This window comes from Perna viridis, chromosome 8, assembly GCF_037379345.1.
Source record: "Perna viridis isolate PV_CMFRI_1.1 ecotype Kerala chromosome 8, ASM3737934v1, whole genome shotgun sequence".
In the NCBI taxonomy this organism is placed as follows: Eukaryota; Metazoa; Mollusca; class Bivalvia; order Mytilida; family Mytilidae; genus Perna; species Perna viridis.
In genome coordinates, this window is record NC_142452.1 from 28578120 (window position 1) to 28605411 (window position 27292).

At 32.1% G+C, this 27292-nt stretch overlaps 2 protein-coding genes across 3 annotated transcripts; one reads left to right on the plus strand and one right to left on the minus strand.

Moving 5' to 3' along the window:
* The first annotated feature begins 10684 nt into the window (after positions 1 to 10684).
* LOC148610094 (uncharacterized) lies at positions 10685 to 17064 on the plus strand. Of its 2 annotated transcripts, none has more exons than XM_088542170.1 (6): positions 10685 to 11089; positions 12495 to 12652; positions 13509 to 13696; positions 14063 to 14207; positions 15425 to 15563; positions 16897 to 17064. In XM_088542170.1, exons 1-6 carry the CDS (start codon positions 10714 to 10716, stop codon positions 16986 to 16988), a joined length of 1098 nt encoding a protein of 365 aa, XP_088398296.1. In that variant the 5' UTR covers positions 10685 to 10713; the 3' UTR covers positions 16989 to 17064. The 2 variants fall into 2 exon arrangements, with proteins under 2 accessions (XP_088398296.1, XP_088398297.1); XM_088542171.1 differs by having other exon boundaries at positions 14063 to 14201.
* Positions 17054 to 24327, minus strand: LOC148610095 (uncharacterized). The gene is made up of 6 exons (XM_088542172.1): positions 23821 to 24327; positions 21168 to 21334; positions 20672 to 20856; positions 20288 to 20411; positions 19230 to 19359; positions 17054 to 17246 (listed from the first exon to the last, which is right to left on the minus strand). Exons 1-6 carry the CDS (start codon positions 24200 to 24202, stop codon positions 17158 to 17160), a joined length of 1077 nt encoding a protein of 358 aa, XP_088398298.1. The 5' UTR covers positions 24203 to 24327; the 3' UTR covers positions 17054 to 17157.
* Positions 24328 to 27292: the final 2965 nt, after the last annotated feature.

Consider the following 27292-nt stretch of genomic DNA (forward strand, 5'->3'; position numbering starts at 1 on the left):
TTTGCAATTAACTCGTTGTCTGTGTATTCACCAATAAGATAGCTATAGTCGAACTGAAAGTCATCAAAGTCATCGTCTCAAAAAGTCAGACTAGGACATGATAGCTACGTTTTGTTTCTTGTTGGATACCCAACACGAAAATGATCAAACAAAATAATCATTTTAACTAATCAGGGAAAACACATTAGCAACTAATTTCAATAAATAAAATGATTATTACACGATTCATTTATTGCCTTTAACTAATACAGTTCATCGGTATAAACAGTACAAACAAAGATGCAGTTATACAGCAGTAAGATACGATTTGAAATATAAATCATAATCATGGTAGTCTGAAATAATTGGGTTCGTATGTATTTGTAATATGGAATGCCTTTATTGATATTGTCCCAAGTTACAAAGATCTTTTGTGTTCTCGACAGAGAGTAACTGGACAAATTTGGATGCAGATGGCCTAGACCAATAAAACCTTTTTTTATATATTTCTACATGAACATCGTAAAATGAAAAGAAATTCGTCCTCTGTTTCATTTAAGTCACACCTATAACAATATCTATTATTTCTATCTATTCCGTGGTACCTTCAAGTTTCAATACACACTGAAATTACTCAATTATATTAAAAAAAATCACTATAAGTTTGTTCAAAAAGTCTTATCGTTTGAAGTCGTTTGATACTTAACATTGATAATTACTTAAGCACCTGTTTATTTGCCTTATAGTCAATGATTTTAGATTATTAGGTGATTGATATAAAAATGAACCGTTAGCTTAAATAAAGGTGTTTTGATATTGATTGTAGTGGTCTGACCAATTTGTACTTTTTTAAATCAAACTATTATGAATCGTGCATTGAAAAAAATGAATTTGATTTTGTAAATGGAATTTTTCCTTTTAGATGGGAAAACAATCTGTTGTTTAGGATTCTGATTTATTTGTAACACATTGTTTCCGCAACTGTTGTCCATCTCGATCGACTGAACCTTCAAGGCCGATACAGGCGTTATCCGAATTGTCTCTGTATCGGCCTGTTTATATCTTGTCTTTGCACAGTAATCCACCCTATATGTGGTCTCAGTATCGTATTAATGTTCCCATACACTTCTATAATGAAGTGCATATTTTTAGGATTTTTTTTTTTTAAAATATGTAAATTGATTCAATAAAACTTTCACTTACGTAGCATTTCTAAGGACATGTGAAAAAATAATTTCCTGCAAAGAAAATAGGGTGAGTCCACGAAGATCGGACAGAAAAGTAGTCTTGAACTATAAATAGCCATTATCCCTACTTTCACTTTCGTTTTGCACTCACCTAACCAACCTTTTCAGTGGAACATTTTTATGTTATTATGTTAGATTTTCTTTTAAAAATTCTTCATCTTACAGTGTGATGTTTGCTCTATTTTATAAGTCATTTTTCATATCTTTTGACAAAACATTAGTTTGTAGAGAGGCAAAAAGAAAATGCACTATATTTTTATAGCATCCATGTTTTGACTTACACCCGCTCAGGGATATGCAATACGATACTGGTACCATGTATGATAAGGGTCACAGTGTGATCTGGAGGATACACACGTAGTTTTATGTCACGAATAAAAGGTAAAAACAATAAAAGTAAAATAATGGACGAGGGACTTATTCACGGGTAATAACTCATAAAAGAATAATTGAAATAAAAGATGAAAAGCAATAAAAATGACCTGTAGAAGTTTAAGTAATGCTAATTTTTTTTTATAGAATATTTACGTTGGAGTTCTGAAAATGGCGTATTATAAAGTTGTGCGGTATAATTTACAAACTACGGTATGACTGGGATAATTTTAATGCTCCTTTTACTACATTATTCTTATTTAATAATTTAAATAAAAGTAAGGTTAGAAGTTACTAGCAAATAACTTCTTCAAATTTAAGACAAAAGCTGCAATTAATCGTCTAAAAGAAACCAAAAAAAAAAAGACTGGACTTGTGTTTGTCTATATAGGTGGGTATCATGACAATATGAGAAAAATTATGCAGTACAGACTTCTGCAGATAAAGCATTTCTGTACCTTCCCGGTATGCCCAGAATTTTTTATATATATATATATATATATATATATATATATATATATATATATATATATATATATATATATATATATATATATATATATATATATATACACACACACACACACACACACACACACACACACACACACACACACACACATGGCTTGTGTACAGATATCATATCTGCATGTGAATGCATGTCAAAGGGAGTGTCAAACATCGGTTTCGTTTTTAGTTTGGTTAAGCTTGAAATTGTTTTAAAAAGGAGCCGTCAATTGTATTACTGTTTCCGATGTTACTTTTCTCCATGCAATGCAAAAACCCAGTTCCTAGAAATTTCTAGTATTACACTTCTCAATTTTGAATTCTTCGGGAGAAGTATTGTACAGTCTACTAACAGTTGAATCATGCGTTCCTTGGTCAGAATTTCCAATACAAATCTGCACAATTGACCATAAGAGTGCTTAGCACATTTCTATGTTTTTTTTCTGGTACATTACGTGCTTGCTCCAGACCTTAGACGGTTTTATTTTCCAAATAGTTAGTATACATACCAGACGACCCCCATATATCAGAAAACTTCACATTGATAGCATAAGTGCAATATTTGCTGTTATAACACACGATTTAAAAAAAAATCATCCCCAAGTGCCTATGTAGGGGCTAAACTGAATTATTCAGGATTTTAGTTACATACGTTCAGAGACCTATAATTACATATATATGTATGTGTTACGATATAGAATTGACAAAGTTATGATGAAAATATTGAGGATGAATGAATTCTGAAAACACAAAAATGAAATAAAAATGTCAAAATTTCCCTGTAAAAATCAATAATAACTTAGCCTACTACAATTAGTTATCGGCAAATGTTGCCCGAAAAAAACCTTATCACTGTTGTTTAAGTATTTCAAACTCATCGTTATAATAATGCAATAAGTATTATATCGTTTTAAAGAGGATTTTTTTCTTTTAGCTGGTAGTAATTTCAAAAGGCAAATCAAACAGAAAACACAAATGAAACAGCTAACTGGAGTCTGAATTTGGAAAATTTGATATTTCTTTATCAAGACATAGGTGTGACTCCTACAAAGTCATATAAGTTGTGCTGAAATAGAAAACCACAAATGTTGTGTTTGTGGGAAGACATATAGTGAACGTTTTTTTCTTTTGATATACAGTTGAAGACTCATCAGCCTGAAACCTCAGCTGAGTAGCAGTTCACATGTTAAAGTTCTAGTTTTTATTTGTGGAAAATCAATTGTAGGTTGTAGATATATCGTTGGTTCGTGGATCCTTGAATTCTTGGTTTCAATTTTAATTTAATATTACATTCAAATTCCTCCTTTAGGAGATGTTACATATAAAAAATCATTTATTTGTGAGGTATGTTGAAACGGTTTTAAGAGTGATATTGAGAATAAAGGAGAAAAACCCATTCGAATTACATACGCGAACAGATTTTCACGTGGAGGTCGGTTGAGAAGCCGCCAGAAAATATATAGCAGTGTCAAGTCATATGAGGAGAATGATGAATCTGCCAAACAATCCCACCAGGATGAAAAATGTTAGCTCAATGTCACCCATGTGTCTTCAATGAACGACGAGAACACCCTCACATTACTGACAAGGCTGTAGCTGCCCCAAAACAATATTGTACACAGGTACAGCGAAATATACTCCTGCCACTCCCCAAAACAATGTTATACACAGGTACTCCGAAATATACTCCTGCCACATAAAGTAAACTTAAAGTAAAAACGAAGCAAGACATACAGAGGTCAGAAATTCCTGACTTGGGATAGGTGCAAAAAATACGGCAGGGTTAAGTTACTTTGGCGTGATCATAATCCTCCCCTTTTTAAAACTGGCAACTGTTGAAAAATATTACACAACTAGATATACTTAAAAATCAGTTCAAAAAGGTGGGATCCTTTGTTAAAACATAAATGAAGAAACTGATTATTCGTTACACAAATGCACTAACATTTGTAAATGTTGTGGAATTAAAAGAGCATTTAGTCGTTATGGATAGTAACAAAGACACTCACACGAATGAAAAACCTTATGAATGTGATGTTTGCAATAAAAGAAACATTCACCAGATACATGTATATGCGATTCCATACAGAAGAAAATCTTTTCTGTTATCATGATCAAATGCATGGTAATAGATTTAGACAAAAGTCCATTTTAAATATTTATATGAAAGTATATTTGTACATGCCAAACATTTAATTACATTTTGTATACAATGAGACCAACCATGCATGCTTGTTTGGCGTTCTCCACACATGTTCAGAATATGATCGGATACAATATACATGTACAAATAAGTAGGAATAAAATTTTATTTATGGACTGACACTAAAATCACTAAAATTTGATTCATGGTATTGTCTGTTTGTCTGTTCACAACTTTTTGTTTCAGTTTTCTCTGCAACTACTGATCGCAGTTGTAGCTTCTTGATATTTCATATCTAAGCTAGAAATAGGTAAAAGAAAACTCTATTCTGGGATTCCATTTCAGACTGAAGAAACATCAACTTCTTGCTTGAAGGCTTTGTTTATATTTAGACTTTATGGTTACTAAGATGGGTATTTTTTTAGTGAGTTTTGATATAGCTCACAGTTTTTATAGGACAACGATAATAAATTGCAGCTTTATAATGGTAGGGCGCTGTTGTCTGTTGGACACTTCTATCCCATTCATGATCACTTGCTTGAAAATTTGCCTCTGGGCGAACCTGGGTAAGTTAATCACATTTTAAAATTTTCCGTGTCTGAAAAAAATGTCACTCGCGGCTATAAAAAGAATTTCAGCTAAATATGACCTTAATATGATCATAGAGACATGTTATAAGTATTGAAAAGTGTAAAATGTTGACAAAATTCTCTTGATTCAACGAATTTCCATCACAAAATGAAGCATTTGCAATTTCTCACAATAACTTCTTTAAAATGACGTCATTGAACCGTCACGCATCTCCTTGTCAACAACTCCACTTTTATCTCACTTTCACGTTCATACTAGTACCTGTGATAACTAACCTTGGTTAGCCTCACATGAACTCCTCCTTAATTTGAGGGGATAATTTAAACCCGGGTTCGCCCCGAATTAAGGCGTTCACATTACTTAAAAATATATAGAATCATTACTTCAGGTCGAACTCGGGTTAAACAGGTTCTGATTTTCGTGCCAGAGTAGAATACTAGTATTGGTCGATTGATCTTTTGCTTTGGTTGGGGGGGGGGGTGATGGCCCCACCCGTTTTAAAATTAGGGGCGTAATAGTAACCAAAAACAAGTTTCATAGAACTTAATTACTAGTATGTAACTCCAGTAAAAGCGTATGGATGTTTTGGATTATGCTCCACAATATGTTTTACCACAAAGGTCAGGCTTGCATTGTTTTGTGGTTAAGATAATAAAAAAAATTGCGGTTGTATTTATATAATTTTAGGGCGTGGTCATGATCAGCGTCTATGTCGTTGTCTGTAGACACGCGGGTTTCGTGCGGTGGCATGAATACTAATTGCATTGGGCGATCCTTAAAAAAATTACCACAAAGTTTCAAACAAAAGTAAAGGAAGGCTGAATTTGATTTTGTGGGTTATGACCCTAACAGCTAATTTTGGAATATTACTAAGGGAAATTAAAAAAAAAGTTTTTTTTTTAAGAATTTAGCTATTTACATATGTAACTTCTGTAAAAGCTTATGGATGTCTAGGTTATTGTTACACAATGTTTTATACTAAGTATTCTTGTCATACTTGGATTGATTTTGGTGGTTCAGCTATGGATTGTTTAGAAATGAGGGATCAAAGAAAGAGTCAGAAAGAAACGTTTTCCTGATGTCTGACTGGACAATAACTTGACCGTGTTAATATTGAGATCTCTTTCAAAGCGCACTAAATGATGCTTTACCACAAAAGGAATTCTGGAATTGATTTATGGGGTTGTGACATGATCTGATTAAGAAACGCAAGCATTTTTCTGATTTGAGTAAAAGGGAATGGATTTCTTTGAAAACGCATGATTTTAATGAAGTGTCATTCCCCAAAAAGGAAGGTTGGAATAAATTTTGGAACTATTTAGGAAGTAATGGTAAAAAAGTGGCTGATTTGATTATGTCAAATTCCTTAACTTATCCTAATGCAGTCAAATTTTATGATGTATCACGTAAGAATGGTGTGTTCATACTTGCCCCAACTGTGAAGGGTTAGACCTTCGCGATTGTATTAAGTTGTGCCCTGCAAAGCATTTTATTTATTTTATTTTGCTTATATTTCAGATACGAATAAACAAATAACTTTTCAAATGAAAATGTTTCTGGATGCCAATGTACAGCTTCAATTCTGGCATGACTGTAGAAAACAAAGGTTGTAGCCGTGTAAAGTTTATGAAATTAATGTTATTCATTTCTGTTTTTTATTTAAATTTGATGTCAAAACCAACTGCTTATATATGTTTTCTCAATCATATGATTGGCTAACCGTAAAATTCTAGATTCTAGATTCTAGATGGAAGTTCTGTAGAGTGTACTCTACGTGATCTAGTAACTGTCTAGAATGAAGTACATACATAAAAAAACAAGATATAGAATACCATATGAAGACATACAACTCCATTCCATATGGTCAATATTCAATTCGTTAGAGTAAGCATTCAATTGGTTAATATAGTGTATATATACACGTACAATACATAATATGGAGTTTTTGTACATCATGCTACATCATGCATTGTAAATAAAATCATGATAAAATTGTAAAATTTAAAGATTTAATTCCTTTTTTACGACATCAAACAAAAATGATATACCGTAATGTGTCATACTAGAAAGGCATTGATATTGGGATTGGTTTGAATCCTTTAGGAACTAGAAGTCAGGAACATTCAAAATTCTTTATGTGCGGTCAACGATTTCAGTAAAAGAGTATTTATCTTGATATTGTACTAAAATAAAAGAATGGCAAGGATTGATTTCGGGAGTTCCGACTTGAACTGTCCAGAAGTAATCAAGGGAACCAAGGTTCGAGCGAAAGTCAAGAGACTATATTGCAAGGATAAAGACTATACAGGGAAAATACACACACACACACACACACAAGTTACTGGACTGAAACAAGTATTTTCTGATGTCCAGCCAATAATTTGAGTTAAATTAATATTGTATCTGTATTGTACAAGGTGCCATAAAATAACTTAATGCTGATATTGACTATGGGATGGGTTACTTGGAGGATTAAGGAATTGATAGCTAAAAGTAAAAAAGGTATGGATTTCTATGAAGAAGGTTTTATTCCACAAAAAAGGAGGCTAATATGATCGGTTGAATTTTGGGATAATGGTTCTAACGTTGCAATAATTAGGTGCCATAAGACAGTCAGACAATTTTGTTTATTTTGGAATTTCTTTCAGTATTCGTAGACATCCAAATGCAATAAAATGGAGGTAGATTTGTGAAAAGTCGTTGCAAAACCATGTTTTCCCCAATTTTAAGGCCTTGGCGGACGCCCGAAACACTTTGTCCTTGGACCTGCACCTGAAGGTGTGTCTAACGCCATAATGAGATCAGGCGTCAATTTAAAAAAAGTCGTAAGTGTAACATTGATCGGAAGTAATTAATGACGTCATAAACTAAAATAGCATTGTGACGTCATGATTTACGATCAATTTTACACTTTTTATGAAACCGACGCATAAACGTAACTGGTTTTTTTTCCATTCGTTGTGTTTAATTCATCTAGTGTGGTGGATATTTATTAAAAAGATATTCTATATATAAATAGGAACAAACTGTGCCCCTCTGCTTTTGATATGTTCCTTCACGCTTCATAGTAGAGCATCATCAGCTGATTCTCAGGATAGAAATGCAATTTCGCTAAGACCTTTAACCTCGGGTTCCGCTGCACAATTGTGTTCTTTCTTGAAATAATCACAGAATCGGTAATATTTTCTATAAAAAAAAAACTTTTATATGTCAAATGTTAAATTGCGATCAAATTGTAAAACTGTATGAAGATTGAATGGTGTGCCCATACTTGCCCCAACTGTTCTGGGTTCGTTCTTCTTTTGCGATTGTTGTTTTAGATTTAGAAGAGAATTGTTTATTGTTTATTGTACTCTAAGTAATAACAGTTTAGGCGTTGTGTTTAAATGTTTATAATTTTATATTCCAGCTAATCCACTAGGTGATGATCATTATTTATCCTCTGCGGTAAGTTGATGATATTACTGCACCCTGCAAAGGATATTATTTATTTCAATTTTACATACACTTCAGGTATGAATAAACAAAAATACCTGTCTAAAATTAGTTTCTGGATGCCAGTCTAATCCTCAATTCTGATATGACTATAGAAAACAAAGGTGTACATATTAATTCATAATTTTTTTCTGTTTTCTATTTGAATAATCTTATAAAATTCCTGTGGTTAAATATGCTCTCTCTATCATAAAAGCTAAAGTTTGATTGGCTGACCATGAATGTGGTCTAAACGAAAGTAAAGTGGAGTGTTGTTTCATCCTGATCTAGTAACTATCTACAATGTAGCACCTGCATAAAAGAACCAAGTAATAAAGGATAAACCATAAAGATATATCCATATTCAAATAACATTCAATCAGATTTGTTTTACGCCCGGACATTTTATTATGTCTTGTCAATGATACTAGTAAAAGAATATTGGTCTTTAAAAAAAATGTAATTGTTACATGATATGCAAAATAATAGAAAGACTTTGGTTGATTTCGGGAGGTCAGATTTGAATTGTCCATGAGGCAAAAGGGACTAGAAACAAGAATAGAATTTTTCTGATGTTTAGTCAATGACTTGAGTAAATTGAATGGTTCTCCTTAAAATTATATAACAACAAATATGAGCTGTTACTTGAAGGCTTTAGGGAATATCATCCTGTTTTCTTTAAATAAAAGAAACATGAATAAAAAGGTGTGGGTATCTATGAAATTCGAACAAGGTTTCGTACCACAAAGGTAGGTTATGTTTGATTGCATTTTACGGAACATTGTCATAACGTTGTAAGAGTCAGGCATTAAGTAACTGTCTTTGTAAGAATCATGCAAAATCTGAAAAATGTGATACAACCCCCCCCCCCCAAAAAAAAAAAGGCTACATATTTTTATTTCTGTAATAAAGTTGTTTTATGGGTCTCTACTATGAAATATGTAATTATTCATTCAAATCTGCCTGCTCTTAGGAGATATCCACATTGAAAATCCAGTAGATTCTATTGTATTTGAGTGCCATTTACAGAGTTATCTCCCTTAATTTTGACATCTACAGTGCATTCAATATAATTTTTATCTCCTAAGAGCACGGGTTATATGAAAAACCACATGCTAATTACTGTTTACTGTGACATTTCAGACAAAATATCAAAAATAAAATTATGTAGGCTTTTTACCCATGAATCACATTTTGCATGATCCTTAGCTGCTGGAGTGCTACTTATTATTTTCGACAAATTTGTTTATTTATTCAATTTGTTTTGTCTTAAGTTCTTAGAAGTTCTATATAATTCCTCAACAACTGTCATTAAATTTTCAAATGGGCCGATATAATATGTCTATCGCCATCATGAGATCAGGTTTATATACATGTAACTGTTATCTCCATTTGTCATATTTTCTTGTTCTTGTGTGGTGGACGAGTATTTCAAAAGTCTGTATACCAAAAGGAACAGAGTGTGCCGATCTGCTTGCGATCTGTCCTTTCACGCTTATGAGACAGACATAGTAGATCATTACCTAGTTTTTAAGACAGGAAGGCACATTGTAACCCCGCAGATGAGTTCTTTGTTCTTTCCTTGAATAATCCGATATTCGGTGCATTTATTTTATATACAACTAGATGTAAGGGAATGTACAAATACTGAGGCATGTCTTTATATTGTCTAACTATTAGAGATCGATGAAGAAAAAAAGTCATAACTAAACTATAAGATAAAACGTCAGACCGGGATTTTATTTTTTGTGGGGTTTATAACCTTGCACAAACAAAATCTTTTCTGGTAAATTGAGTTAAAAGTGAATTGATCTCGGTGAAATTGAACTACAAAAATCAGACTAGAATAGATTACGAGGTCGTAAAAATTGGGACAAAAACAAATAATTTTCTGGTTCAGGACAGGAACTTGAGTATCCGAGTATGAATCTCTATGAAAAAAAAAACCGATTAGAAATATACCTCAAACGGCATTGAAAAATTACTTGTACTTTCAAGTTTAATTGTAAATAACCACTAACAGTTTGGGAATTAAATGTAAATGTAAAGTCTTTTAACCATGATTTTTAAGCAATAATTAGCATAAATTATTCTCTAATAGATACACCGTACGGCGAAAGACAACTGTCCTTAACCCAAGAGTTATTTTACATTCGTCAAAAGTCGATATACAAGGATCATATTACCATCAATAACATGAATATCAGAACGAACATTCTTTGATTGATTTTTTCTGCAAAAGCAGCGTAATCTTACAAAATATAAAACGTGTTCCGACCAAACCAACATTGACTTCAATAGTAATATTACACGGTTGATTGTCCTTAAAACTTTATCCATGAACTTCTACATAATACGGATCCGTCTACGAATCACACGAATCCGTTATTTTCCTACCAAATGGATACTGAAACAATTGAGTTCATGCTTTTCCTTAAAAATAATGCCTCCGAGTTACGAAGTTATGGTTTGAAACAAGGACTATCTCCAGAAGAAATAAATGCATGCATTGACAAATCATTGTCTACGAATAACAATACAGAAACGAGAAATGAAACAAGACACACTTGGCGTAGAAAGTTTAAAATACTGTCAACAATATGTTTGGTTATTTTCATAGTTGTGTTGTGTTTAACAATATTGGTCTACACGAATAGAACATCCAGAGTACTGTACAAGGAGCTATCCCAGAGCATTCGCGATGTTTACAGTTATGATTTTAATCGTTTCATGCGATTGGTGCTATTACCTCTTCACAACTTTTTTCATATCAGAGGTATGTCATTTAGCATAATTTACTTGAACAGTCCTCTACAAAACGGCTCATAATATCTTATACTCTTGTAACAGACAGTTTCTAATGAAAAAGTTGAGGATTATTGCGTGATATGAATGTTCCCGCATCTAGGGCAAATAAAAACAAATCGGATTTATAGTGGACGTAAATTTAAGTTATTTCCTAGCTACGCAAGTCACGCAGAATACTATCGTATGATAAGCAAAAAATTACTCTTTTAATCTTAAAGAATTTTTTTCTTTTAATTTTTGAATATATACGCCGTATCTACCATATGAATTTTCTCTTACCACATTAACGAACTGTTAAAAGGGTGCATACAGAATTTGAATCCAAAGATTTATCAGATAAATCAACTAATACCATTTAATACAAATTAAAAGCAAATCTGCGGTCCTTTTCACAAAAAATCTGAAGTGTAAAATTAGTCGTAAGTTATAATGTCATAATAGAGTTAAGTATTGTGACGTCACAACTTACGACTAATTTTACTCTTACGATTTTTTGTGAAAATGGCTGCTGTATGATTCCACGCAATGGACGAGAAAAATAAAGAAATAAATTGACGATGAGTTTTAAGAAAACGCAATGTATACAAAGGCGTCAAAATGTGGAAAAATATGTATTGGACTTTATAATAATATTCTTGGAACTGTTGATGTATCAAACTCCTAGGAGTTAATGTAGATTGTTCTTTGACATGGTCCTATCATGAAGATGTTTCAACAAAGAAGATATCGGGGAAAAAAACTGGATGTGCTACGTAAATTAAAAAGTTCTATGTCTAGCAATGCTTTACTCTGAGTTTACAACTTTGTAATTTTCCTCATTCTAATTACGGTTGTACTATTTGGTCTGATGCAAAAAATGTTGCTAATATTTATACGATTTTTTAAACTTCAAAAGGAAGCAGCGCGAATAATTTTAAATGAGCAAAGTGTGATGACTCCATCTATTGTACTTTTAAACAAACTGAAATGGTTAGCTAATAATAAAGCAACTTTAGTTTTCAAGTCCATTAATCTATTGACACCAGTATATTTAAATGCATTTTGATATGCTCATCAAGTTTGTGTGAGATCCGCAAGCAATCCAAATTTTTTGTTTGTTCCAAAATGTAAAACAGAATATTATAAAAGTCATAGACCGGTACTTTGATTAATTAAAATGTATATCACCTTTATCATTTTTGTAATATAATCATGTAATTTTATTTTGTTTAATGTCAAGTTACGTGTATGTATTGCAGGATCATATTGGGGGCTAGTTATGTAACTGAATATGTTCTCCTGTTTAAATAAAGGATATTATTATTATTATTATCATTATTATTATTTTTTTAATATTTTGGTATGGATATAAATTTCGCTTTAATTTTTTGCAGCGTATTATTATGCAGAATGTCTTTTCCCAAACCCATGGTTTGAACCTCAACGAAATTGTGAGATGTGCGAGGACGTTTTGGAGGTAGCAGAAATGAAAAGACCTCATTGGCCAATAGTAAGAAGACACTGCCAAGACCAACGACCCTTTGTAGTAAGGGTGAGTCGGATATCAAATTAGGCTGTATGAGGGTGTTAGGATACAGTCTGATCTTTATGTATATGGTATTGGAGTTGTCTAAGCTTTTTACTTAATAAGACTTAGTTACACACGTGAGAGTTACAGTTGAAGAATGATTAACGGTGAAGTAAGTGAGTATTGGTGAGGTAAGAAAAAAAAACAAGTCCTAAACCTAAGGACAACGAAAATGATAGAATACTCCAAAATGAAATATATAATTCCACCATTTTCAGTGGCGTTATATTGCGTTTGTTTAAAGTCTCTGTACCAAAGCTTGTGATCTAAATATATTTGGATAGAAATAAAATCTTTCATACTTGTTCAAAACCATTTGCCGTAAATGGGAGATTGCGATTTTATTCTGAGGTAATGATCGATTATTTCAGTTTCTATTATGACGTCTTCATATTGTCAAACAGTAAATGTCGGTACAACCCCACCTTTAGCACCTGCGCACTGTCTCTTCTTTCGCTGTCGCTTCGAGACAAAACACTTATTTAAAAACGTTTACGTGATGATTTAACACATACGATGACATAAATATACAAATTTTATCTTAACTTACATACGGGGGAGGTTAAACGGAGCGGTCGTTATTTTGGCTACGCCTAGGGAAATTTTTCTAAAAAATTACCGTATTGTCATATTAGAAAAGAAATCATTCGTTGTCGCTAGGTGTTAAATAATCGAATATAAATGCTGTACCCATGTTAAAATGAGTACAAATCTACCCAATCCAAGAATTATTTCTTAATTTCCATTGTGCTAGTGTGTGGGTAAAACATTATTCTAAGTATACTCACCTTTTATTTATTGTATTTTTTTGTGATTCTAGGCAAGTACAGACACCAAGACGGTGCGTTTTGAAGATTTAGTCGAGATGTACAACCAACACAAAGTAACCATGGACAATTCTATGACAGATTTTGTTTCCAATGATCCCGATTTCACCAACATATCTCAAGTTTTCAACCTTAGAACTGATAGGAATCTCCAAAAAGAAAACGAGTTAAAAATCAAATGGTACGAAATTATCAATTATTAATCAAAAGAATATATTTACTACTCAAAAATATATATGTACTAATCAAAAGTATATATGTACTAATCAAAAGAATATATTTACTAATCAAAAAAAATATATTTACTAATCAAATATAGATATATGTACTAATCAAAAGTCTATCTAATAGTTTGGATAAAGACCGAAACAAAAACTTTGAAGACCAAGCTTATCATTATAACAAAAGATACCTAGCTGCCAAAAATTTCACGTTGTTTTTCATTGCAACTGAGGTGTTCCTTTATAGTGTAATATACACCTAGCAACAAGATTACTTGGCTTTTGAACATACCTTGAAATACGGCAACTTTATATATCTTTTTCAGGACAACGAGCACAATGAGCAGCAGTCAAACATTGCGGAAGAATCTGTTTCCTCGACCCCACTTCATACCAAACAACTATGAAGTTTCTCTACAGAAGACGCTGTTTATAAACGGACCGGACTCACAACCGGTAGAAATCGTGAGTGTATGTTGGGTTCCAGTGGTTGTTGTTTAAGTACTTAGTACATGTAGTATGGACACACGGTAGCATATCATAAGAATTTATTTTAATCGAACTTGACGTATATGCGCAATTTAGTTTAATTAAACTATAATTCAGGTGAAATTTACGTGAATCGAGATTCATATGAAATTTACGCAAAATTCACCTTGAATAAACGTGATTTTTACTTTATATGAACTTCATTTGAAAAGTTCACATAAATTTCAGTTGATGTCTGAATTCATCCGGGTTTCACGTGAACCCTGTCACAAAATGAATTTGACCAATTCTGGTCAAAATCACATATTATTCATGGGAAATAATTTTGCCGGTTTTGTAATTTCAGTTTAATTAAACACAATTGCAATGAACCTTGGACATGAAAGCAATACGCCTATTAAATTTCGTTAAGTTTCTTTAGATGTGTATATTTTCGATTTGGGATAAATGTATATGCGGTAGGATGTTAAAACTGGAACTAATTGGATCCGGTTTTTTACACGTCCGAGATCTTCATGTACTATTGATGTGTGTTTTCATTTGGGGTTTGTATCTAGTTAGTATGCTCTCAGTTGCTTTGGTTCGTCGTCTTTTCTTAAAATATAATTGTAGTAAATTTGGTCACATTAATAACCGATGTAAAGTAACAGGCTTTATACCCGCTTTGCACTTCAATAAACAGCATGCTCGCATTCAAATTCGTAATGAAGTATATATTCTACAGTTGTGTGGAAGGTGTAAATTAAATCTGTCGGAGTGAATTTAATTATTATAATTCGTATTCGGTTCTAAAATACGCGGTGTGAAGATAACCGACTTTACGACAGCGTATTCATCGAATGGAAATTTGATAATGGAGATTGTTTTTGCTGTAACAGAACTGGTTTCTTCGACCAGTTATCTAATATTAATGTCAAACCTAAACGGAAAAAAAAATAAATAAAAAAATTATAAAAATTATGCTCAGTGGAATGCATGTTCCAGTAATTCAATATTGAGTATTATGTACATGCTACAAGTAATTTTGATTACTGAAATCCTGCATTGAGTTTGTATGAAAACTTAACCGATATTTTATTAATTTTTCCAGATCCTGGAGTTTGCTAAAATAAAATAACAACGACACACAAAAAAAACCCCAAAACAAAACGATAGTCTCTTACATGTACTTTATTTCATAATCTAAATTCTGCTTTTAGGGAATATTTGGCATGTTTGCTGAAGTTGTGTTCTATGTACAGATAATAAAAGGAAAAAGTGAGGTAGATGTTATACCACAAGGTGCTTGTGGTGACTATTGTTCTACACTGCAAGTTGGACTGAATGAAGGTGACACGCGTAAGTCTTTTTTGGGTTCCATTTTTAAGAAGACTTCTTAGAAAGATAAAGATCAACATTTAATATCAAATTAGAGGATTAATATCACATGGCTGGTTCAGTTTCCAGTCCCATTTCAGGAAAACTTGTTTCATTAGTTTTTCGCTATTACACGACATTAAAGCAATATTTTCCCGATTCTCCATATTTTCCTATACATCCATTTTTCCAGCACACTTTCCAATCGTTCCATATTACCCATCCCACATACGTTTTTACACATCAACGTACATCAACATGCAGAATTACCGCTATACCATTACCGTGTTTCAATAAATTAAATGATACTGCATATGTTATTACGAAATATACCCCCACATCATTTACAAATATTCATGGTATCCCGAACTTACAAATGCATCCACATTTACTACCGTTAATAGCATGTCTATCATGGTCATTGAATTTACTGTTGCATCCATGTTTTTTTTTCTACAGATGCCGTTGTCACCTTCAATGGTTATTTACCATATTGACATCAATGTTTAAAGTGATTTTGTTTAAATGATGAGAATCTAGATTTAAAATTTCTTTACATTTTAGTTAGAATTGTGTCCTATTACTATTTTCAAAACAAGTTTTTTTTCAATGAGCAAAGGTTTTTTCATTGTATGTAATAATAGCTGTATACCCTTTTGGATTTACTATAACAAATGATACCTGCTGTTTTTTTTTTACTAGAACTCACGTTTTTTGCAATGACCCAAGTATAATTCTCAAAAGATCTTAGTGATTAAGTATAACTCAGTAGAACATGGCAACTAACCAGATCTAAATTAACATCTCGTTATTCCATATTAATTCAAACACTGCCAATATAAGAGAGGATTCATGGTTTAGAAAAAAAAATCAAACAAATGATTTTTTTTTTCAATTTATACACGCCATATTATTATATAACAATAGTTCTTTCTGTGTATAAAATCTGTATTTTTGGGGAAAACCATACATTTATCTCCAACTTCAACAAAATCAAAAACGAAAGTGTCAATTTTATGTACAATGTTAATGGTTTTCAGTTCTAGGGTGCAACAACTGAATCAAACACTGGTCATGTGGTCTTTATCTGGTTCTGAATGAGGGATAATCGTGAATTTTGTGGGTAATTGACATACAAGAACCATGCATCTCTTATCTGTTTATTTTTTTTATGAAACAGGAGTTCATTGACATATTCCATTGACTTAATGTTAGTCCTCTAAAAGAACTATGATTCCAATATGACTAAAATATTTTTGACCGTACAGTCATGACATAAACATTTGCAATAACTTAAATATGTTGTCCATTTCAGTTGTATTCGAACAGCATTTATGGAAAGTAGATATTTACCCATCCAATGAAACAGAGACGAGTATCATTTTTGCAGGATCTTTCGTACCATAGATTATTCGTACCGTAGCTATCAGAATTAATATATTAGTAATAAAAAAATATAACAATTAAAAAACTCAAAAGTTCATATTTTCATTCATATTCTTTTTACTGATGTGTCTGTCTATTACAGACTAAAGGAGCCAATATATATTACACTAGTCTGTTCTGTGTCTGTCTGTTACAGACTAAAGGAGCCAATATATATTATACTAGTCTGTTCTGTGCTAGGCAGGATATCTACTTTATACATATTTGGTACATACACCACTGAAAAGGTAATAATTGATTATTTGATGATAAACTTTCTAAATTAAACGCTACTTAGAACTAATTGATATATTTTAAATCTTTTTATCAGGAATTTTTAATCTTCTTTTTGCTGACACAATTGAGTTCTTTAAATATTTATTTTTAATCAAGGATAGATTCTTTTTAATGTTTGTCAGTGTTTTCATTATTGATAGAGGTCTTTGAATGTTTTCATCAGTGGTAGAGAGTGAAACAATAGTGGGAAAGTGTCTGATTATGACCCTAGTATTGTAATTACATATGAATGATTAGACGAAGAAACAATAAATAAAAATATAAAACGGGGGAAAGGAAGAATATCTTTTACAAATGGAGAATAATATTAAACAAAAGAGCATCATTCAGCTTGTCTGTAGGCATCAAAATGGGGTGGAATTGGTAATTTAAAAAGAAATCTAAAGCAAGTCTAGAATAAACGAATATGCTTAGATGTTCCTTTCAAAGTGTTTTCAGATATCAAATATGTTGTTATCGTGGAAACAGGTCATTTTCCTTAGTTACAAGGATTTCGGATATATTTCAATGTAAAATTGACCTATTTTTTTGGCTAGGTGTTGTGGCTTTAAAATGGTTAAAATACGGAAACAAATATTGCACACGGTAATTATAGCATAATAGACTTCCCAAATTAAACTAAGTGATGATTTTACATATTTGCTTTATTCATCTTTGAAGCATTTTATGATGTATTAAAATTTACCATTAAGAAGCCATGTGACTTTTACAAATTTTGAGAAGCCATACTTCAAAAGTTCTGTCGGTTGTCTGTCCATCAGCATTGTTGTATTTGTCATACCAGAACTCAAACTTGCTCTGATAGAGTTGAATAAAATTTTCACTAAACATTAAGTACAAAAAAAAAATGTACCACCAGAACAGATTCCTTTAGATTAAGGTGAATTTCCTATTTTTCGTTTTTGAGGTGTTGGACAATGTCATCTTTTTTTTTGTAGCAATTTGATTGAATTGACTGTTAGGGAACATTTTACGTGCAGTTATGTGTAAGAATTCTCATATACAACTCATTGTTTCTTCCTAATTTCATGTTGAAATGTACGTGCACAATTGCACCTTAAGCTTTGAATTTTTGTTCTACATATTTCGTATGCGGAATTTTGATGTCGGTGAGATTTGATGACATGCAAGTAAAATATCTCCTTTAAAATTGGTTAACATATGAATTCAATTCTGCTTTCTTTAAAATTGTAATAGCAATATTTACTCTTCACTTAAACTTAGTATGGAACTGATACATGTCACATACACCCCATGGATGGTAAAATTTATTGACATTAATAGGAAATCGCTGATGCATAACAAAGAAAAGTCTTCTTGAGAATCCATACATTTACCATACTTGACAAATCTTTAATTGATATTGAAATTCATAGGAAAAAAATGTCTTTTTACAAAAAAGGGGGATGGCAGTAATTCCAATTTGTGATCATTTTGTTGCGTCATATCAAAAAAGGCGTTAATTTGACCGATTGGACTATTTGTATATAAGTACTCCTACATTAGTTCTATTTAGGTAACAAATGTAGAATTGTTAACAAAAGTTAGATTTATCTTTTGACAGCACTTGTATTTTGTCAAAAATCAAGTTTTCACTAAGCCCTTAGTGTATGTTCAAGGCTTTACTAGTTTCTATTTCAGTTGAGAAAGATGTAAAATTTTGCTTTTTTTGTATGTATTTCTACTGTTGATATAAAATAGACCATAGATATGATGAAAATAAAACCAATTCGAAGAATGGTGTGTCTAATATCATGACTTTTTCTTATGAAGAAATCAAATAACACTCTTGATTACCATAGCAACCACAATGAAAAAAAATCTAATTTTACACAGTAACACTTCTTAAGTAATGTGAAACAAACATGTACAAATATGAGCAAATTGGTAATCATGTATGAATATACAGCCAACAGATTTACTTACAAAATTCTCCTTCCTTGATGGTAACAGTCAGGGTAGAGCAAAGATCATAACAACTATCTACTGGTTTGATTACAGCTTTTCTTTCGCCCTTTACTAACTGTATAAATACTGCCGAGTAAAACCAGCCGTTCTAAAAATGTTTATTTGTGTAGCTTTATATTAGTACAGTACATCCACCATCCCATACCAAATTATATCTTTTATGGGCATATTGTACAATGAATTTAAAAGAGGAACAATTACATAGAAATATATTATCAGATTTCTTATTCTAGTAAAACATTCCGATCTCCACTCCCAAATCCCTGTTTCCCATCCCACATATAATAATCCTTTTCCGATGCCAATAAGTTTGTAATACTTTTTGTCATTTGATTTTTTTTTTCAACAACGTGTTTTCATTTGTCTCTCCTTTCTTACTATCTAAGTACATTTATTCGAACACACTATGTCGTGTTGAACTGTTTACACAGCAGATAACTCATACAAATGGACAATACGTATTTTAATTCAGTATCAAAACGTCAACCGTGCTTGTTTGTCTCTTAGGCAAATATACAGGCAACATTTCTAACGATTTAAATATTTTTGTAATTAATTTTCTCCTAAAACTGAGAATTTTCAGTCTAATAAGAACTACAACCTTACATTCCTCTTCATTTAAAGTTAAACACCAACCTATTAAGGTCGTCAACTGAAATTATACCTTTTCTGTTGCTAATACATATGCATTTTAGATTTACGAATATGGTATATAAATCTATACTGGTATTTAGAATAAATAATAATGAGTATTCAAGAGGTCACCAATCATTATGGTCTCTATCAAAATAGTTTATAGATTGAATTAGGACATTTGTTCATCAGTTTGATGTAACATGTTTAAAAGTAGCTACACTGAATATTTTATTTTGATTCTATTGTATATATTCCGTTTACCTACTTGACCCGTTGGTTTAAAATATTACGGCAACAATCTAGTACTTCTTCAGCATCAAACGTGCTTCAGACATAATATAAGGTATGACCAGTAATAGAATGTTAAACATTTATCATACCACTTCAAACTGCTTCGCGTTAGGTCCGTCGACATATATCTGTTTTTCTGCGACAATTTCTGATTCTGGCGGAATAAATGTTGGCCTGGGGAACAAACTTCGGAAAACCTTATGTTTCGATGTCCTGAAAATAACGTACCGGTAATATTTATATACTAGTAACAGTGTCATTGCATTATTATTATTTCCAAAACAAAATAGTTTGAACACAGAAACTTATTCAACAAACCACTAAACTTATGAAACGGATATACACAACCAAATAATTGTAAATACCCGATGAAAAATATCCCTGACAACAAACCCTTTCTGTCATTGAAAAAAATGACTTCTTTTATGTGAATGCTTTCCTTTTGATCACAATATATGATTTTAAAGACGTACCATACAGCGCCAAATCCACTCCTCTTTAACAAATTTATGTCACTCCCCAAAGCAGTCAAACTTGCGATGTCTGATATTTCAGCGTCAGTGGAGTGAAATCCTTCCACAGCTTCTTTTACAGTTTCTTTATTCGTGTTGTACAGTTCCACTATGTCTTCAAAGCTGACATGCTTATGGCCTTTGTTCTGAATGATTGTAACATTTAAGAGTTCTAGCATGAGACTTCAACAAGAGACCCAAAACCAAGCCTGGTCCAAACACTTTTATATGGTAAATGTGGATTCTGATGCAAAATAATATTAATTTCTTGAAGCAAACTAAACAATCTCCGAGAATTTATTTCATTGTTGGGTGCTTCCTTATATGAACATACTGCCTAATATACTATTTTATCAAGAGAATACAACGTCAGAAGAGATTTTCCACATTTGTTAGAGAAATTGAAATTGTTCTCATGTTCGAACCACTTATCTAATGATATGTATCATAAATGTACCTTGTAAATAAAGGGACGAAGCTCATTACAGTAGGAACGAACTAAAGGATGGGAAATATGGGTCACTTCTGTAACTCCTCGTATATCCGCGCATAGTTCGCACTCTGGCGCATCCATGTTTTCTTGATAAAATGGATTTTCGAAGATGCATTCAGAATTATAATAAGCTGGAATGAAATAACAATGATTTATCACTGATATGTGAATACAGTTTCTCCCGAAGATTCTAAGTCGGTGATTAAAAATTATGACCGTGACTTTTTAACAACCGAGCGGTGCTTAAATTTCTGCTAGAGTTTCCATTCCGAGTTTTCTACTGATTTCATAGGTGAAACAGATTATCTTCCAATGCTCTCGAGGATTACGAGATTTCTCCACTCTCGATAGTTAAATTTTAGATTTAACTATCTCGAGTGGAGATATTTTGTAATCCTCTCGAGGCTGAAGGAGAACCTACATTTACATTATCATACGAACCTCCGATTTCTTGTAGTTTTCTTTACCATTGTCTTGTCAAGTACAATGAGTTAGAATTGTATACAGCTTGATATCGACTTGTGTTTTTCAATTTATCGTTTTTGTTTCTTTACATATTGGTTTGGTATTGTTTGTTTGTACGGAAAAGCGACAGACAAAAAGCAACCTTTCACTTAGCACATGGATGTTCAAATAAAGATTTTAGAGTTTTAACTATAATTACTGAATACTTACCTGAAAATTCGCTATGAACTCATTTTCTTTTCATATTTACGGAAATGATGCGTGTACAATGAAAATTTTATACCTAACGTTTTATTTTAAAGATGCTCAAATTTTAGTATCAGATCCATTACTCATCAACAGAAATGAAATAGAACCATGTTTATATCACAGTAGAATTTAAACAAGTACTATCTTTAAAAAATAGCAACTTTTCATTAACAAACTTATTGTTTAGCATTTGTATCGAATCATGTCAATGTCATTGTAATATCTCAATGTTATTGTAATATCTACATACGAAAAAAATTGACAGCTGTGATCAGTAATCGATACGGAGAAGATTAATTTATACATATTTTCATAGAAAATAACACAATTTTATTCCCTGTGTATTATGTTCGTTGAAAAGTTGATACAGCAGTAAATATCAAGCTTCAAAATGAGAAAGTATTGCGTGCACAAAAAAGAAAAGAAAATGGAAATTTATTTATGTGCATGATATATGCAACCAAGCGAATGTTTAACGCAAGTCAACAGGAAGAAAGCATACTCTACCGGAGCACTTTATCATTGATCGCCATATTTGGGAGAATTTTGCAAGAGTTGTTCATCTAATTTTAATTTTCAATGTTTCAAAATGTTCTCTTTATTGTTACACTAAGTGTCTTTGTTTTGATCAACCATTTGGATCCCCGCCACATTAGACCAAATTCGCTACCTTGTAATATAACATCACCAACACACCCAACAAATTATGGATTTAAACTTTAAATCCGTAATTTGTTGGGTGTGTTGGTGATGTTATATCTCAAGGTAGCGAATTGGGTTTAATGAGGCGAGAATCCAAATTGTAGATCTATTGTCGGTGCCGGCTAGCCTACTTGTAGGTGATAAGGGAAAGTAGCTAGTGCGTAAATCTCGCTCTACCGGTACAAAGCCTCTACACTTCTAAGACTCCTCCAATGCTTCCCGTGACAATACACGTCAACTGGGATCTAGTATCTCAGTCTTAATTGAATGGGATGTCGAAGTGGCAAGGGTCAAAGTGATGCCGTGTGTAGGCCTACCGGCGTGTTGAAATACCCTAGCACACATTAACATCTGCCCCAGATAAAGATAGTTAGCCTTTGGATGCAATTCATCTAGGAGAAGGAAATTTCTGATATAAAACCTGGATAGAGTGACTTCAATAGCTGTGGTAGGCAACCATTCTAGAGGACGGAAACCTCGATTACAAATCGCTGGCCCGCCTGGTTGGAGGTTAAGCACAGGGTTAATCACTCGGACTAGTAAAACCCTATGGATTACAGAAACGCTAAAAAGTAATATATCGACTGCAGCTGAAATTTTGAAAATACCCCTCCCCCATTTTTTCGTTCCCACAGGGATCTTAAATGGCTGTATTATCACCTGGGTTCTGCATACTTATGGGCAGAAAAACATCAATAGCAGTTTAATGGCAGCTTCATTTTCGTATATTTCGTAAAATGCGATTGAGAACCACACCAGTCTGGGGAACATTTGCTAGCTTCGATGATTAAATACCAATCGAATCTAAGCTTTTTCTAAGATAGGGATGGTCAAAATACGGCACCCGTATGTTTACGAAAATGACGTAATCAGCTTGTCAATAAATTCGACCCAAAGACATTCCAGACCATGACAACCAACAATTCCTAACCAAAGCCGGACATTTTGGTCAATAGATATTTCAGACCATGACAAAAGGAGACTGCATAAGGACAATAAAACCGTATATATAATAAATCGCATTTCATAACAAATCGTTGTAATTTGGCACGTTTTCTTAATACAATACGATTGATAAAAATAACTTTATTTGACAGAAAGTCTCATATTACCTTCATTAAAAGTAGCACCTACATTATTAGGAAAACAAAGTTAAAACAGGCTCATTTCAATTGAAATATTACTTTAACACATATCTTACCCGTAATGTCTACGAATGAATGAACAGGTAGTGTTACTAGTCTTATTATTCTATTCACTTCATACGTATACGGCTGGAAAACTTTGGATGTATAATATGCAATCGGTCCATAATAAGAAGCCAAATATAAGCCTATGGATAATAAGAATGTCGCCTTCAACACTTTGAAAACCAACTTCACTCCTTTACTCAGAACGGACCATATTCCCTCTCTTTGCGTCTTCTCGGCTTGATTTTTCTGAGCTGAGATATTTACACCAAGAGCTTTATCGATGCAAGCTTCTATCTCCTCTTTTGAAAAGCCGCGCTTTGACCCAAATCGCTTCAACTTTGAAGTTTCTTGGTGGAGAAATAACATGAATTCAACAGTGTCCGTGTCCATGATGGCCGTATGAAGTTAAAATATCTGTAACGGAGCGTAGCCAGCTATAGAAAGTAACATGTGCAATAAATAGACTTCCGCACGCCTTGTGAAGTGTACATTCATTTTTATGAGGATATGATAGTTTCTTGTCAGTAAAAAATCAATCTAAAATTCAATATCAATAAAGAAAGTATATGTAAATGTATATTAGACTGAAATAGTAAAACGTGGGATCTGTTCGAAGGCAAAACTTTAATTACTTTTATGACATTATATGATTATATGGCAAGCCGTTGTGGAATTTATTCCCCATTTATTGATATCAATGAATTATTTATTGATATTGATATTAATAAATGAATTATTGATATTAAGGATTAATTATTGATATCAATAAATCTTACATATTTATTAACCTGTTGATAAATATATATTAATACATTTATGTATCAATAAATGATTTATCAACATGTTGATAATTAATTACTGATATCGATAACTTGTTCAATTTATTAACATGTCAATAAATATTTATTAACATGTTATTAAATCATTTATTGATATCAATAAATAGCTGAATTAATAAGTGTTGATAAAGAGGGCGCCACATTCGCTCTTTAATCGTGATCAGAAAAGTGTTTGTAATTCTTATTATCATTTACAAGGTAAGTAAGCGCACGGAAGATTAAGTTTAAAGCGCGAAGTTTTCCAGTTGTTATTGTTTACAATGTTGTCAGAAGCAGAAAATTACAATCAAATCAAAGTAAGCCGACTCTGTTTGGGACAACTGTACTTTACAAGATCCCAACTTACTAGAAAGTGTTCAAATAGAGGCGACACGAATTATATCTATTCTAAGACAAACTACATCACTCCGAAAATTATACTTAGAACTTGTTCTTGATATCTATTCTTCAATATCAATAAATTTGGTATTTCTGTAATCATCATATACAGAGCTTTCCAAGAAATACAAAATATTTCTATGTAAAAACAAATCCTTCTCTTAAGGTTGCACTATACAAATGGAATTTAGGTGCACTGTTTCGTACACAAAACTGACCCGGTCTAATTTTGTAAGACTTAAAAATAAGAGGTGATACTTGGTGGAAATATTGATTGTGAGTAGTAGAGCAATCGTACATAAATAGATACAATACTTGTGAAGGTGAAGACGTGTAAAATGCATACTTTAAGCTATCCGGAAAGATTCAGGTCCTCACCGGATTGGATTCTCTACCATGCACCAACAGGCTGTTTTTCAAAAATGCAAAATTTTGCACGAACTTTAAGAATTAAAATCATGAACAAATGAGCACAAAAAGGTACACTTTTTATTTGTTTTTTACAATAATACCATGCCAACTTCCTTTTTCTTGCAGTTTTTAAGTGCCTGATATTTTAGAAAACCTGTTTTTTGACAATTAATTTTGGGAAGGCACCCAAAATTTGTTATGAAAACTGATGTATATTGTTATTATGTTACCATGGCTACAGATTTTCATAACAAAATAGAAAGGAATGTCTATCTTATTTTTATGGATCTCCATACATGTAATATAAGGTTTTGAAAAATATTTACTTTTTACAAGAAAAAAATGTTGGATTTGCTTGTTTAAGTGCCTCACTATAGCTTTATTTCCACAAATTGTCATAAAGTTATCTGCAGTGACCTATCTATATAAGTGGAACCTAATTCAAGTATGGAAAAAAAACACTTAAAATTTGCATAAATACGGACAAGGACACGGTTAAGAAAAGTGCATGCAATCATGTGGACAGGTGGCTAAAACAAAATCTATATCTGATTTAATAACAAAATAATTATATAAGAACATATATTAGATAATAACCACTATTAAAGTAAAGCACGAAGTAAATGAAACAAAATGATAAAAGCTCTTCGACTTTTACGTACGTACCTACTCCACGTGTTTTAAGGTGTAATTAGTTTTCACGGGTAGACAGGTGTATTGTCATATCCTAGTATGTTAGGTCACATAGCTTTTATACCTTGGTCATATAAATACTTTCGCGTTTTCAGAAGGGAACCACTTCTGGAAAATATATACCAAGATAGTTCTTATTCATTCTTGTTCATAAAAAATCAAGTTTTGTGGAATTCATACACAAGAAAATATTAGAACTTTTGTCTTCTCAGTATTTATTTTTAATTGCCAATTTTCACAATAAATAGCGAATTTATTCAACAAAACCTGTCACATGTATATGATGCCCTACATACATGAAATGTACCGTTATAGATTTTTTTTACGTGGCATTGACATTTTTTCATTTAAGAAAAAAAAAATTAACAAAAATTAAATAAATGAATAAATGTATAAAAATACATTGCGTGCATGTGTGTGTGGTGGGGGTATAATTGTTCTTAAATTAATTGAGACCTAACATATTTCGTTGGAAACTAACTGGGTCGTAAATTTTGAAGAAAAAACAAAATAACAACAAAACCCAAGCCGTGTCGTGCCCTTAAAGTGAATTGCTTTCTCAAGGGAATGGGACTCTTCAACCGTAATTACAAGATTTATTCTAACACTTAAAAATTATTATTATATATACTAATAATAAATCAGATATGGATGGTCACCCCTTTGCGTGTCTTGAAGTAAGCTGTTTCAATTTCATACTGAATAATATAGCAGAATACACACATAGACCCGTTTGGTAACGAAATATAGTGTGTAACGGGTATCTCGTTTACCGTTGTCATGTGCCGAAATCGATAAGTACCGATAACATTGGATATTACCCGGCATGCAAGTCTTCCGGAACAAGATTTAATAACATGTTAATAATTCGTTCTATTTATTGATATTAATAAATGATTTATCAACACGTTAATAAATATTTATCAAAATGTTAATAATTCATCTATTTATTGATATTAATAAATCATTTATGCCTATGTTGATAAATATTTATTAACATGCTATTAAATATTTATTGATATCAATAAATGGGGAATAAATTCCACAACGGCTTGCCATATGATTACATATACGATCTCAAACCATTCCTTCGAGCATCAAAGACAATGGCAATCAAACATTGTAACTTTTTCATGCCATTGTCAAATGAGTTATATCC

Bases quoted from the DNA above. Each gene is read 5' to 3' on its own strand.
- LOC148610094 (XM_088542170.1), top strand. From the start codon at position 10,714: ATGGATACTGAAACAATTGAGTTCATGCTTTTCCTTAAAAATAATGCC. The intron at 12,653-13,508 runs GTGAGTCGGATA...TTGTGATTCTAG, and splicing joins AACGACCCTTTGTAGTAAGG to GCAAGTACAGACACCAAGAC. The intron at 15,564-16,896 runs GTAAGTCTTTTT...TGTCCATTTCAG, and splicing joins ACTGAATGAAGGTGACACGC to TTGTATTCGAACAGCATTTA.
- LOC148610095 (XM_088542172.1), bottom strand. From the start codon at position 24,202: ATGGACACGGACACTGTTGAATTCATGTTATTTCTCCACCAAGAAACT. The intron at 20,412-20,671 runs GTACGTCTTTAA...CGTTATTTTCAG, and splicing joins AGTGGATTTGGCGCTGTATG to GACATCGAAACATAAGGTTT. The intron at 19,360-20,287 runs GTATGATAAATG...AAACATTTTTAG, and splicing joins ACGCGAAGCAGTTTGAAGTG to AACGGCTGGTTTTACTCGGC.